Below are 12,476 nucleotides of genomic sequence, written 5' to 3'. Positions count from 1 at the left end.
GATTATATCCACAGGGTCGAAAGATCAAGCAGTGAGAGCTTCATCGAATTTCCAAGAAATTCAATTCCTTAAAAGTGTTTTTTTTTTTTCTACCGCATTGCAGTCGTTTGGTGGCCAGATTTTACTGCTCCCATTACGCTTGATTGACTTCCGAATGAACGAAAAGAAGTTACGTTTTATTGACAGCGGCTAAAAGGACTTGTCGGCCACCGTGGCAGTAAATTTTGAATCTGGGTTAGACACCAGTCCCTTCTATTATCCTCCTGGAGGCGAACCGCACCCGAGAGTACGATTACGAGCAGAAAGTTAATTAAAAGCTTTCAGCGCTTTGACATTTGCCGCTAATGGCACGCCTCGCCTCCCTCCATAATGGGGCTCTTCTGGAGCTGTCGTCCTTGTGCGTGAGGCTTTTCCCCGTATTAGTTTTCCAGCAGCAAAAGTCGCTCTGACAATTAAGAAATACCTGTCAGCGTTGCCCGCATGCTCAATAATTTTTATCACATACATTTTTTATCGCAAATATCACAACTTCATCAGCAATCAATGCGGCCAACAACAACAGCAGCAGTGGCAGTGGCAGCAACTTGAGGCAGGCCGGCAGACAATTAGCCATAAAATTAGCTGCAAGTTGGCTCACAGGAATGCGACGTCGATGGCAACGGCAAACGGTGGACAGTCGATGGCCAAGGCGCGTGCAGTGGCAAATTGAAAACAATTTTAGTTATTTGCATATAAATGCAACTTGAGACGCAGGCTGTAGGCGGGAGGCAGCAGCAGCAGCAGCAACTGCAGCCACATCCACAGCTGCACTGTGGCGGGGTCCAATGTGGAATGAAAGGCAATTCGTGGTGGAGGGAACATTTTAGTTCAGATTTCAATTCAATAAAAATTAAAGCAACCTGCAGACTTATCCCTAATCTGTTGCCATTAACTTAATCAGAATTGCATGTAAAACTATTCACTTTCATCCCATCGTGCAGGCAGTAAGTTTGGTTTACCTTTATAGATATGGCCGTGTTCTTTGGGCCGTGGTCAACACTAAGCAGATAAAGATACTCGTATCTTTATCAATATTGCCGAGGAATATCAAATATTGATATTGGCCGAGTGGCAGCATGGCAACATGGCAACAATAAACATTGCACCGATCGAAACAGAGTGCACACAGAATGTATCCACGTGTCCCAGACATACATACATATATAACTCGTTCATATTCATAAATAACACTTGTGAACGTTGCTTCTGTTGTTATTGCTGCAAAATACTCGTACGAGTATTTCCACCAAAGTTCAAACGACATTTCACGCCTAATTTCATTTGACAATAACAACAGTCAGCAGCAGCAGCAGCAGCACAGCGAAAAGTGGGGAATTTCGATACATTTTCCCGGAGGGTATGAAGCCTTTGAGCAGCTGTTCGCAGCCCAAAAAGTAATCTAAAGGAACCAGAGTCTATGTATTCCATAAACATTTATATGCATAAATCGTACGACTATACATCCATTATGAGAGCAATTTATCTGCTAGGGTATCTAAAGCCTCGGATTCTCGATGATAGTTTTCCCTGCTTGTTTCCAGCATTTTCCTGCTGCTGCTGCTGCTGCTACTGCTCGGGGGGCGCTCTGTGGCTGTGCTGCTGTGTTAATTTGAGACATAATTGCAAAGTCGGAAGGATGAGTGGATGGTGAGGGAACCGGGGGGCGTGGCAGCTGCCGCCGACTGGTTATGACAGCAATGACAGCGACTGCTGCGGCAGCACTGGCAGTGGCAAAGGCATTTGAATAATTTGCAATTAAACGTTCCACGCGGCTCAGCAATTAAGCGAGTGGCAAGCGGAGGCCAGACAGAGAGAGAGAGAGGGAGAGGGGCGTGATTTGAAGGGGTGTGGCGTGAAGGAAAAACAAGGTAAACATTTCCTTTTTAACCAAAACGCTGCCACACGACGTATGCGTAATATTTGTCATGCATTCAGTTTTCGGTCGCCTTTTGAACGGGTTTTTCGAGGAGCGGAGCCGAGAACACGGCCAAATGTGCGATGTCCATCAGCTGTCCGCAAGGCTGCTGAAAGTTGATGCCCCACATGATGAAGACAGCCGACTCTGGCAGAGACAGCCCCAGCCATAGCCACAGCCAGAAAGTCAAACTGCGATTCGGACTGGGATTCAGATTCAGATGCAGATACAAATTCAGCCGCAGGACCGGTCAAAAGCAACACCCAACTGTGTTTCCAATTAAACGCCGCTTAGCCAAACAGCAAACAGCAAACCAAACAGCGGTGTCAGCGTCTGCGTCAGCATCAGCATCAGCCTCAGCCACGGCGACACATGTGGCATGCAACAACTTTCAGTGTTGCTTTACGGTTAGGACCGCACGCCGCTCACCGTTGCAGTTGCCAGGCGCCAACTGAACTTGACTCTTTATGTGGCAGACAGATGTGGATGTGGATGTGGATCAAACGCGACTCGCACAAAGTGTGGATACGGCCTGACAGATTGATGGCCAGCTGATTGATGGATTGATGCATTGAGTGCTGATTGATTTATGGTTGATCGGCCAACGAGCGTAGTTAATGATTGTGAAAATGTATCGTTCACACTTTCAGCTCACTGATTCAACGCCGATTCAATCATTAGGAGTCCATTCGTGCCGCACTAATGAGTGGAACCGCTCGCGCAAAAATGCTTATTAGATCAGTGAGCAATCAGTGATTGAGCTTCTGGCCAGACAGTCAGCAATGCTCCTGCTGTGCCTGCTACTGCTCCATGGCGTTCTGCTGGGATCTGCTGCTCCCAGTCCGTACAGTAAGTAATGCCTCAAAGATCTTTCTCTCGCTGAACGACGATTCCCATCCCATTCCAAGGGGAGCATCTGCAGAGCAAATTCACCAACATCAGCGTGGAGTACAATGCGGAGTTTTTTGGCAGCATCAGTGCCTGGCTGACACCGCAGGGTTACCTCAATCTGGACATTAATCTGAATCGAACAATCAAGCCGGGGATGCGCACCACCATCACCCTGCTGCAGAGAGTGGAGGGTGGCTCCGAGTCCAAGCGATTTCAGACGCTCTTCAGCTACGACATGGACATATGCAGAACCCTCAAGGAGCTCCTACAGGCGAGCCTCATGAAAGTGTGGCTCCGCAATGTCTTCAAGTACGGACACTTTGCCACCCGCTGTCCCATCAAGCCCGTACGTAACCCTCTTCCCTTTGGGAATCTATGGGAAGTTATGAGCTCTCTCTCCACCCGCAGGCCTTCTACGACCTGCGCAACTTTCAGATGGAGAACCACAGCATTCCTGGGTATCTGCGACCCGGCTTCTATCGCGTCCACGACACCAACTACTATCGCAGGCCCAGGGGCGGGCAGCGTCGTCTGGTTGCCACTTTCACGCTGGACATAAAGTTCTATTAAATGGAAAATGCGGAAAATGCGAAAAATTCCGATACAAGTTTCTTCATTTCGAGTGGGCCAAGGGGTCGCGGCTTTGAGTGCCCCTTGAGGCGGGCAAAAGTTTCTCTGCGGAAAGTGCTTAAGTTTTCAATTGCAGTCCAAGGTCGGATCTGAGCTCTGGCTGAAATAAATCAGCGAAAAGGTTATCTAAGCGAATGGGAGAACAGATGTCCGATATCCTTTCACTTTTACCCCCATTTTGCCCTCCATTCTGGCTAGAACTTTCGCCTCAAGGTCTCTCTTGGGCTACGGAATTCCGTGGTAATTTCTCACTGACATTTGGCTACTGCTTTCTGCTGCTGCTACTGCTGCTGCCGCATGCCACACACGGCACAAGTCTTGAACTAATTGCATAATAAATTCAAGCAAATTTATGGTGTTCGCAGCTCTCTCCTGCTCATTTGCAGTGTCACAAAAGGTGATTTATCTCTGGCTTAGCTGTGCCCCGTGCTCCACATACGAATATCATATAAATACTATGTCATAATTGCGGTATTTGGGTGGGTGTTTCGCTCCGGTTTGTGCCTTACAATTATCAAAACACAACACACAGTAAAGCTGACAATTACAGCCATTGAATTTGGTTTGCTTTTAAATTAACAAAGATTGTTGAGTAAAAGTAGAAATAGGAGCATGATTTTAATCTATAATCCTCAATCCATATATAAACTATATTAAATGTTGATTCTTTTACAGGTTACCACAGCTTACGGTCTATGCCAAGATTATTTACCTCCTGATGGTAAGTGTTTTGCCGTTGCCACTTTAATTCATAGATCTTTAAGTGGCTCCCTGGGAATTCCATGCTGAAACATCGATGACACCATCCATATCCGTCTCAGACGAGACTCATTTCCATCCTTGACTGTCGCCGACCGTGACTCCCGTGCGGGTTCAATATTCGCGCCCAATGCTGATGCTTTGATAAATGTACGATGAGATACGATATTTAGAATCCAAATATTTGCATGCCTCATGAGCCGCCCTTCAGGGGCAGGCAACATTGAGTACCGAAGCGTGTGCAAATATTCGATAATACGCGTACTATCGAAACAATTATATCATCGCACGGGAGAGCCCAACCCCAGACCCAGACCCAGACCCACGGGCCCCACCCTCTGAACGGAACTATGCCAATTATTTTATCTGTGAAGGGAAATTCCCTAAAAATCAGAGGAACTGCTATCAATCGGCGATTGATTGGGTAAATATTTGCACGAGAAAAGAAACTCCACGCAACTACAATGGAAATGTCGAGTAAATAATTATACAAAAAAAAAGATGACAAACAACAAGCGATCGCTAATTAAATTATACTGTTTTTCCATTCCACCGAACCGAACATCTTCCTCTCCCTCTCTCTCACCACTCGGTTTGCCTGACTCTTGGTAATGTTTTTACACATTAATTTATTTGGCAATCAATTTGAGGTATGCCATGCCCCCCAGGAATGGGGAGCCGGTGTGTCGGTCGTCTGCCGTTTGTTGTTAATGTGCCGAAATAAATAACTGAAATAACTGAAATTCCTCGGGCGTGAAACAAACATTTGGCGACGTCTTTCGCTTCGCAGTTCCGTTTCGAGGCAATCTTTCATTCGCCTCTCCACATCCTCTTCCATTGAATATTCACAGTATTTGCATGTAATGAGTGCGCGCATCATTTATTTACTTATTTGTTCTAAATGAGCGTATTTTTTGCGAATTATTTTGGCATGCGTTGGCACTCCGAAGCGGAGGTAGGTCCGCTCTGGGGTTTGAGGCTGAGACTTGAGACTTCACTTTGAGTTGATTGAATTGTTCGAAGCGCTTGGAATATTTTTTATATTGTGCTGCTGCCACTCAAGTGTATTCCTCATGCCCTAGGCATGCGAGAAATATCTCGTACCGAAATGAGCTACGAGACCGAGTACCTGAACCTCTTATACAACACATTTTGAGCATTTAGCATTCGCAATTCGGCGGCACTCACTCGAGTATGTAAATTCTGAGACGGCAGTAATTATTTTTGGATATGCGAAACAAAATTCCACTTGCAATAGAGGAAGTTTTTTTGTCTGGATTTATTTGTATATTTTAGATGATGATTTCCAATTGTATATCAATTCAAGTAAATTTTAGATGGTAGCACATGGCGTATGGTTGATATGTGGTAAAGATACAAATGTTTCCCTTCAGTCTGAATGGAAAAATCTCAGCCCAAAGATCCATGTCTTCCTCCACATTCTGTCATCACATTTATCTTTTTTATTTGATATATTTTTCCTTTTGTTTGAAGGATATATGTATCTGTTATAGTTAGTTATGGTCTTCGAAACTATGCTTTCTCTCATGACTGCATTTGATTGCGCATCAATCATTTTCACAAATAAAAAAAAATCATTTTTATTTACTTACGTGATGCGGATGCGGATGTTCCAACTAAAATGCACACAAAACTTTAGTTCCAGTTCTTGATTCCCATATAAATCACAGTTTTATTACCCAAAGATGCGATGCGGCCACTCAATGGAGAACCTTGGCCTCTGAACCGCTGAACTGCTGAATCGTTTAATGACTCACTGCGACACTCGCAAAGAATGGAATGAACTGCCTGTAGGCCATGGGATTGAAGCCTTCTTTATAGCTGATGGATGGTCGGATGGGCCGCAATCGGTGGCCGAATTTTAATATATCTAATGCACTGGTGGAATACCAAGGGGTTAATATTTACACTGGAATCATCATCACATCGACCATGACCATGTCCATGTCGATGTCGATGGTGGCAATGAGCGTGTGCCGAGCAAATAAATGGGCAATCAAGGGCCAAATTAGCGGCGCTTTTTATGGTGGCTTAGTGCAGGGGCTTTGCTTTTGATAGCGTCGATATTTTGATTGGCGCCAGGCGGCAAGACAGACAGACAAGCGATGGAACAACCGATATCTAGGTGTAAAGCGCAAAAAAAAAAACAACTCGAGTATCGATGACGAAAAACCTTTCGCAATGCAATGAAATTATAAATGATGGCTCTTACGGGTGGATTTTAACTCCAGAATTAGTTCTAAGTTCTGTGGCACTCTCCGTAATGTAATCATCTATCTTATCACTGGGCAATGCTTTATTGTCGTTCCCCCAAGGCTGTCAGCCATTGCTCTTGTTTTGAGAGAATCGTTTCATCAATGAAATCCGCGCACGCAAACAGATAACACGGGGATTTCACTTTTAGCAAATGTTCTCTCTTTTTTTATGGGAAACTTTCCGTTAAGGTTTTTTATTAATTTCATACATTTCTGAATCAAACCTTGAACGGAACTAAATTTCGTTTCAAGCTGAACTCTGGTTTTTATACCGAGATGGCGTGCAAGTGATATCAAATGATTTATATGCTGACATTAAATGGAAATTAGCGCTAAGGTTAGGGGATATCCCAAGGAAAATGGTGAACAGTTCTTTCACTTAAGTTTTAAAATGGCTGGGAGTGGTAAAGATTATTGGAATATCTAAGGAAATTCGTTTTTAATCATTTAACAAGATGTTGAGAGTAAAGTTTATGGCTCAATCAATGGTCTTGCCTGGTGCCTGAACGTACATAGAGTCTGTCGATTGTGTTGCCACCTTCATTCGAACTCAATTCGCTGCCAGTTCTGTGTTCTGTTTTATTACGAGGTTTTACTGTGTGTTTCTGTTATTAGGTGCTGTGCTGTTCTGTGCTGTTCTGGCGTTGCGCCCAAATGTGGCGCTTATCATGAAATTATTTCAAAACGTTAATTGAATTGTCAATAGATGTGGGGAGGCAGAGCCAGCAACGCTCCGAGAAGCAGCAGCTGCTACGGAACGAAATCTACGTTTAGATATACATTTATATACATACTCGTATATGTACATATACTATACTTCTTGGTACCGAGAATTACCCCCTATAAATACCAAGAGCTATATGTAAGTTGGTCCCCTAATTGCATTTGCCAGATAAGAATCCAAATTTTTTGGGCCACTTTCTTTTGATTGTCGACATGAAAATCTGTACCGACATCAAGGCCACACCATAGGCCAGAATGTATCCAAAACTTGTTATTGTTTCGTTTCGATTCGATTATTTTTTTTATTTTTAGTGCTTTCGGCGCACTAATCTCTGACATCGGGCAATGTTTTGGTCAGCAGCGGAAAGTTTTTGTCGCGTTTTAAAAACGTGCTCGATGATAGGCAGCATTGGCGAAAAAAACGTGTTTCTGGCAATCACACTGACAAGCATTGATTAATCGCTAAATTTGACGGGAGCTCTTAAATGGGTTTGTTGCAGATAAAGACGCGACAAACAATTTCCTTTTGGAGTACAAAAATGTCTGAAAAAGATAATTCCTGGTGGGGTTTTTACCAATGAAAGAGCAGAGATTCAGTTTAAAGCTGAAATTGTCTTTAAATTAGAGATACCTTTAATTAGTATGTGCGCAGAGAAAATGCTGCCAAATGGTGTCCCCCGACAACAGATGAACTCCCGCAACTACCTCTGAATTATTCGTATAGCAAGTTGTGGGGATCCCTTAAAGAGGGCTGAGGAATGCGGAATTGTTTTGGGTGGTAGGTAGCACACAGAATTGTCAGGAGCACCTGCCTGTCTTATCGTCGGAAATAACGTTGAATGCTGACCCAATGGAAATTCGAACCAGCTGCCCAGATATGAATACGAAAATTGGACAAGCAGTCTTTAGTTATCTGGACATAATATGATATGATACTCGTATGAATACGATATGATCCTGTTGCGATGCCTCATAAATTCATTTGGCGACTTCTGCGAAAACACTTACAGCACTAAGACCCCGAATGACATGGCCAGTGATTTTGATTTATGATATTGTCCGTCCGTTTGGCGGCGGCACATTCGATTGTAGAGAGGGAGAGAGAGAGGGAGCCTAGAGAATTATTTGGCCGCCTTAAAAGGCTTTTTCTGTAAAATACGAATACCTTTCCGGCTTTCACGGACACAATTTCCGCTTCTTTGCAGTTGGGTTGTTGGGTGCTGTTGACTTGGCTAATGTCTAAGCAAATAATGCAATTTTCTTGGTTCTGCACATGGCCATTCGCTACGAGACGCAGATAGATTTCGTTCCATAACATCTTTGTTGGATCCCTGTTTACAACATTCGATGTATGTAGCTACATATTTATGACAGTTGTAAACAACAAAACAAAACAAAACAAAAACAATCGATGCGGGGTCTATTTCTATCCTGTGCTATCAAAAATGTTGTATAAGCCCCTGCTTATATATACTTATTCCGTCGTACATTTGCCACTCGTTATCGTTTGGGGGGATCGTATGATATATAGAACCACCAAAAGGAATAAAGCTCGACCGGGAATATAAACGATGCTGAGATGCAGTGATTATCTCTGGAGGTTCTTTCTGTGTTGCATAAGTTTTAAAAGTTGGAAATTAATTAAAGAAAAGAAAATTGCAAGTGGCGCAGATGTTTCGTCAAACAAAACGAACCGAGGCGTACACTGCGAATGGCTATTGCCATATATTTAGTATTCTGAATAACAAATTGGCTTGGCAAAAGTGTTCCCGCTTTGGTTTATGTAAATATTATGAGCGCATGCGAAAAATCTAGATGGAGCACTGAATGGAGTGCGAGTGCTCAGGCGAGTGGCAGGCCACTTGTTCGTAATAAATGCTGGACAAACATTAGATTTATCGATTGTTTCGTTTCGGCCAAATTTCAGCTTGGAATGTTATCATTTTGAATGCCAAAAAGGTTCGCTTCGTGAGGAAGCGGAGGGATAGCCATACCCACCCACCCACACCCACAGACTATAGGCCAGAAGACGGCAACAGACGAAGCTCCAATTCTAATCTTATCGCTGATGGCTGCTCTTATTGATTAATATATAAAGATACTGACAACCCAATTGTGGGTTGTGTTCTGTGGGTTGTGGGGCTGTGCGCCGCTTGCCCCTGTGCTGTGTATCTAAATGGAAGAAGGCTAACGCACCAGAGAGGGGAGAGCGAGAACCTCCGGCTCCGCCTCCGCCTCCGCCTCGGCCACCGCCCATTTGTGGCACCTGTGTGCCTGGCGCTAGGCGCTGACATCTAGAGCAAACATTGAGACACACACAATTATTATTTTTCATATATTATTGTTATTTCTTGCCATAATGGTAGATACGACGATTATTATTATTGTTATGGTGTGTGGCTGGCCTGCTCCTTTGCCTGCTGCCTGCCTGTCGTATCTGACACGCATTTCTCTTCGTTCGTTCCCCCCCCCCACTGCCCCCAGCCGTATACGCGTATCATCGATAAAAGGCCTGTCTGCCATTGAATGACAGTCCGAGTGCTGCACTGAGCGAAATTTCACACATATTTCTTGATATTTTGCGCACTTAGATAAGCGCCGCCCTCGCCTTTTTGGCTTTTGTGGCAGGCCATCAAAGGTGATAATCGATTTGGGGGTGCCGTCTAAGGGGTCTTCCATTGTGTAAACTTATCGTTGAACCAAGCCAGCAAATAGGCGGCTACTGAAACGGTAGTAAATGGATAGTTCGAATTAGTTACGAATAGGCCGTGTATCCACACTGCTTATGGCTGACTAATGCTCCCCAGTGCACATCCCCGTGACGATCATAGCCAACAGACGCAGACGCATTATGTCAACGGCAGATGATGACCCACTTATGGATCAACCATAAAATAATAAAAAAGCTTTGTCTTCCGCTCTTGCACAACTTTCAAAAGCCCCACAGGAACCTAGAGACTGTTTTTTTTCTTTTTTGGGGCATCACTCTCCCTTTTCTGGGGTTTTATCAGAAACCAAACTTCCGCTCAGTGTAGACGACACACCTCCTCAACCCCCAAAGGGAGAGTGACAGAAAGAGAGAGAGAGAAGCGCATTCTCTGGGCGGAGCGGCAGGCGGTCTTTTTGTGATTGTGGATTGTGTTGACAGAACCAGAACGAGAGAGACGAAGTTTATGATGATGATTTCTGCCATATGCCATATGCCATATCCATTCCATTCCCTAAGATAGATAGATACTCGCACTCGCACTCGTACTCGTACGTTGTGCCATGATTTGGACTTTTCGACGGGAAAACTGCTATAAAAAAGCACAACAATACAGAACTGTGTGTCACTGCATCATTTCTTACGACTATTGTTGTTTATTTCCTGTAACACGCAAGAGGCCAGACGACAAACGAACCTCCCCTGAAACCATACCTGAAACAGAACCAGAACCAGAACCTAGTCGGAACGTTGCGACGTTGTCTCTAGTGCAAACAGAATATTGTATATTGTATACCATGGTCTGCCATGGCATTTATTTCATGTGTGTGTGTGACTTATAGAGAGTGTTCCGTTATTGCAAAACGCATTTTGTCTTATCTGCAAAAGAGCCCAAGGCCCCCCTCCTAACCAAGACCCCCAAGACACCTCAAGGGAGCCTACTTTCGGCCAGAAGTGTGGCAACCTGTCAAAACCAAAGAACCAAAAGGCATTTGCTCTATGCCTTCGATTGTTATTTTATTTATGCCACATTCCTTCAAAGCGGATAATCTAGCAAAAGTTTCCACTTAAGGAACTTCGTTAATTTTTTCATTTATTGAAATATTTCGATATATTCCTGCGGGAATTTCCCAACGCATTCCAGTTGCTAAAGCAAAACAATACGGAATTAATTTTACTTTCGATGGGAATTAAGTTCTAAAACCTATAGATTTCAATGGCTTAGAAATGTTTCTTGATTATGGAAACAAGAATTCATTGCGCAAGAATTTCAATTAAATTCCATGGAATTTGCACCTTAAAAACAGCTATAGAGCCAATGCCCATGCCCCTTACACTAGGGTGGGTATACTGAAACACTGATAATATATGCGATCGGGGGAGCATAACGAAACTGCCATTCATACATACATATGTTGTGAAATATACAGCAGGGTACACTCGAGTGCCATTATCGATGATCGTTTCGCAATTAGTCGCTGGCACGAGAATCAAATCAATTAACTCCGCTTGTCAAATAATTTGTTGTATTTTGGATTAACAAAACAAAGCGAAAATTTTGTGATAAACGGTAAACATGTTACGCGTGCAACCACTGCCACACGCCACAGACAGGTGCTCTGTGCACAATTGTACTTTGTACTCTCTCTCTCTCTCTATCTCGCTCTCAACAAATGGGGACAACAAATAATTACAAATGAAGACCTCTAACTTGAGAATCCTCTGGAGTTGAACACACCTCTTTTGTGTTCTGTTGCGAGGGCATTAAAACCCGATCGGTCAGGAAAGACAGCTTAGCTTTCTGGCCCACCACACGATGACCGGTCAGAGCTATTTTGGTGGATATCCACAAAGAACCCCCTTAGACTGTGGCTATCAGTGCCGTGTGCCGTGTGCTGTGTGCCTTAGGTCAGGGCACGAAAGTACAGTCAAACACTGGGCTAGGGGGGAACTCGCTATCATGCAACGTGTGTGGAAGGAACATCGGGACACTCGAGTAGTGTCGATTGATTGAACTTTGGCCGAGATTCCAAAGTGGAGGGGCACCCAGCACCTGACACACTCGTCGTGTATTCGATTAAAATTCCACTGGGGCGATAAATGAAAGTGCCACTAGGCTCAACACGCAAAACACAACACTCGAAAGAGGGGCGGTGGCCAAAAGTGTCTTATCAGTGCCGCCCCACCCAGCCATCCATCCCCTATGGCATGGCCAACGACCTTAGCTTTTGAGGCGGCGATGCTTATGCAAGTGCCTGCCCCTGCCCCTGCCCCCCCTGCCCCTGCCAGCGACAGACTTTGGCCAAATATTTTAGCCATGACTCGTGACTCGCCCACTCGAGTGGCTCGTCTGCCTGCTGCTATCAGTCGCTGGTATCTGCGGCGCTTCCGTGTCAGTGGAATTGATCAAAAGAATGTTCTTTAGACGGCACTGAACCCTTTTGTTTCAATTTGCCAACCGATCTAAGGGCCCGCCACTCGATGGAATTCCTGGAAACCCCATAGATTGCCCCACACAAGCCCACCGATACTGTAC

The 12,476-nt window shown here is 44.4% G+C and overlaps 3 protein-coding genes across 5 annotated transcripts in view; 2 read left to right on the top strand and 1 right to left on the bottom strand.

The window, feature by feature from the left end:
* The window catches only part of LOC111076816, a 66,092-nt gene extending 64,802 nt beyond the window's left edge, over positions 1-1,290 (bottom strand). Inside the window, 1 exon segment of the mRNA XM_022370793.2 lies at positions 999-1,290. The gene's annotated coding sequence lies outside the window, so the exon portion shown is untranslated.
* Positions 1-12,476, top strand: part of LOC111076831 (serine-rich adhesin for platelets) — a 54,228-nt gene that overhangs the window by 7,706 nt on the left and 34,046 nt on the right. For both annotated transcript variants that reach the window (XM_041592820.1, XM_041592819.1), the window contains one exon: positions 4,151-4,196. In XM_041592820.1, coding sequence (XP_041448754.1) covers positions 4,151-4,196 — 46 coding nt within the window. The remainder of the gene's footprint in view (positions 1-4,150; positions 4,197-12,476) is intronic.
* Positions 1,959-3,432, top strand: LOC111076817. Of its 2 annotated transcripts, none has more exons than XM_022370794.2 (3): positions 1,959-2,803; positions 2,863-3,191; positions 3,254-3,432. In XM_022370794.2, exons 1-3 carry the CDS (start codon positions 2,737-2,739, stop codon positions 3,413-3,415), a joined length of 558 nt encoding a protein of 185 aa, XP_022226486.2. In that variant the 5' UTR covers positions 1,959-2,736; the 3' UTR covers positions 3,416-3,432. The 2 variants fall into 2 exon arrangements, with proteins under 2 accessions (XP_022226486.2, XP_022226487.2); XM_022370795.2 differs by having other exon boundaries at positions 1,959-2,807.

This window comes from Drosophila obscura, unplaced genomic scaffold, assembly GCF_018151105.1.
Source record: "Drosophila obscura isolate BZ-5 IFL unplaced genomic scaffold, ASM1815110v1 contig_186, whole genome shotgun sequence".
NCBI classification, from domain to species: domain Eukaryota; kingdom Metazoa; phylum Arthropoda; class Insecta; order Diptera; family Drosophilidae; genus Drosophila; species Drosophila obscura.
Note: the sequence above shows the minus strand (reverse complement) of the source record. Positions and strands in the feature narration are given on the sequence as shown.

Excerpts from the sequence above, each read along its gene's own strand:
- LOC111076817 (XM_022370794.2), top strand. The coding sequence starts at position 2,737 with ATGCTCCTGCTGTGCCTGCTACTGCTCCATGGCGTTCTGCTGGGATCT. Across the intron at positions 2,804-2,862 it reads TGCTGCTCCCAGTCCGTACA|GGGAGCATCTGCAGAGCAAA; the intron begins GTAAGTAATGCC and ends TCCCATTCCAAG. Across the intron at positions 3,192-3,253 it reads CCCGCTGTCCCATCAAGCCC|GCCTTCTACGACCTGCGCAA; the intron begins GTACGTAACCCT and ends CTCCACCCGCAG.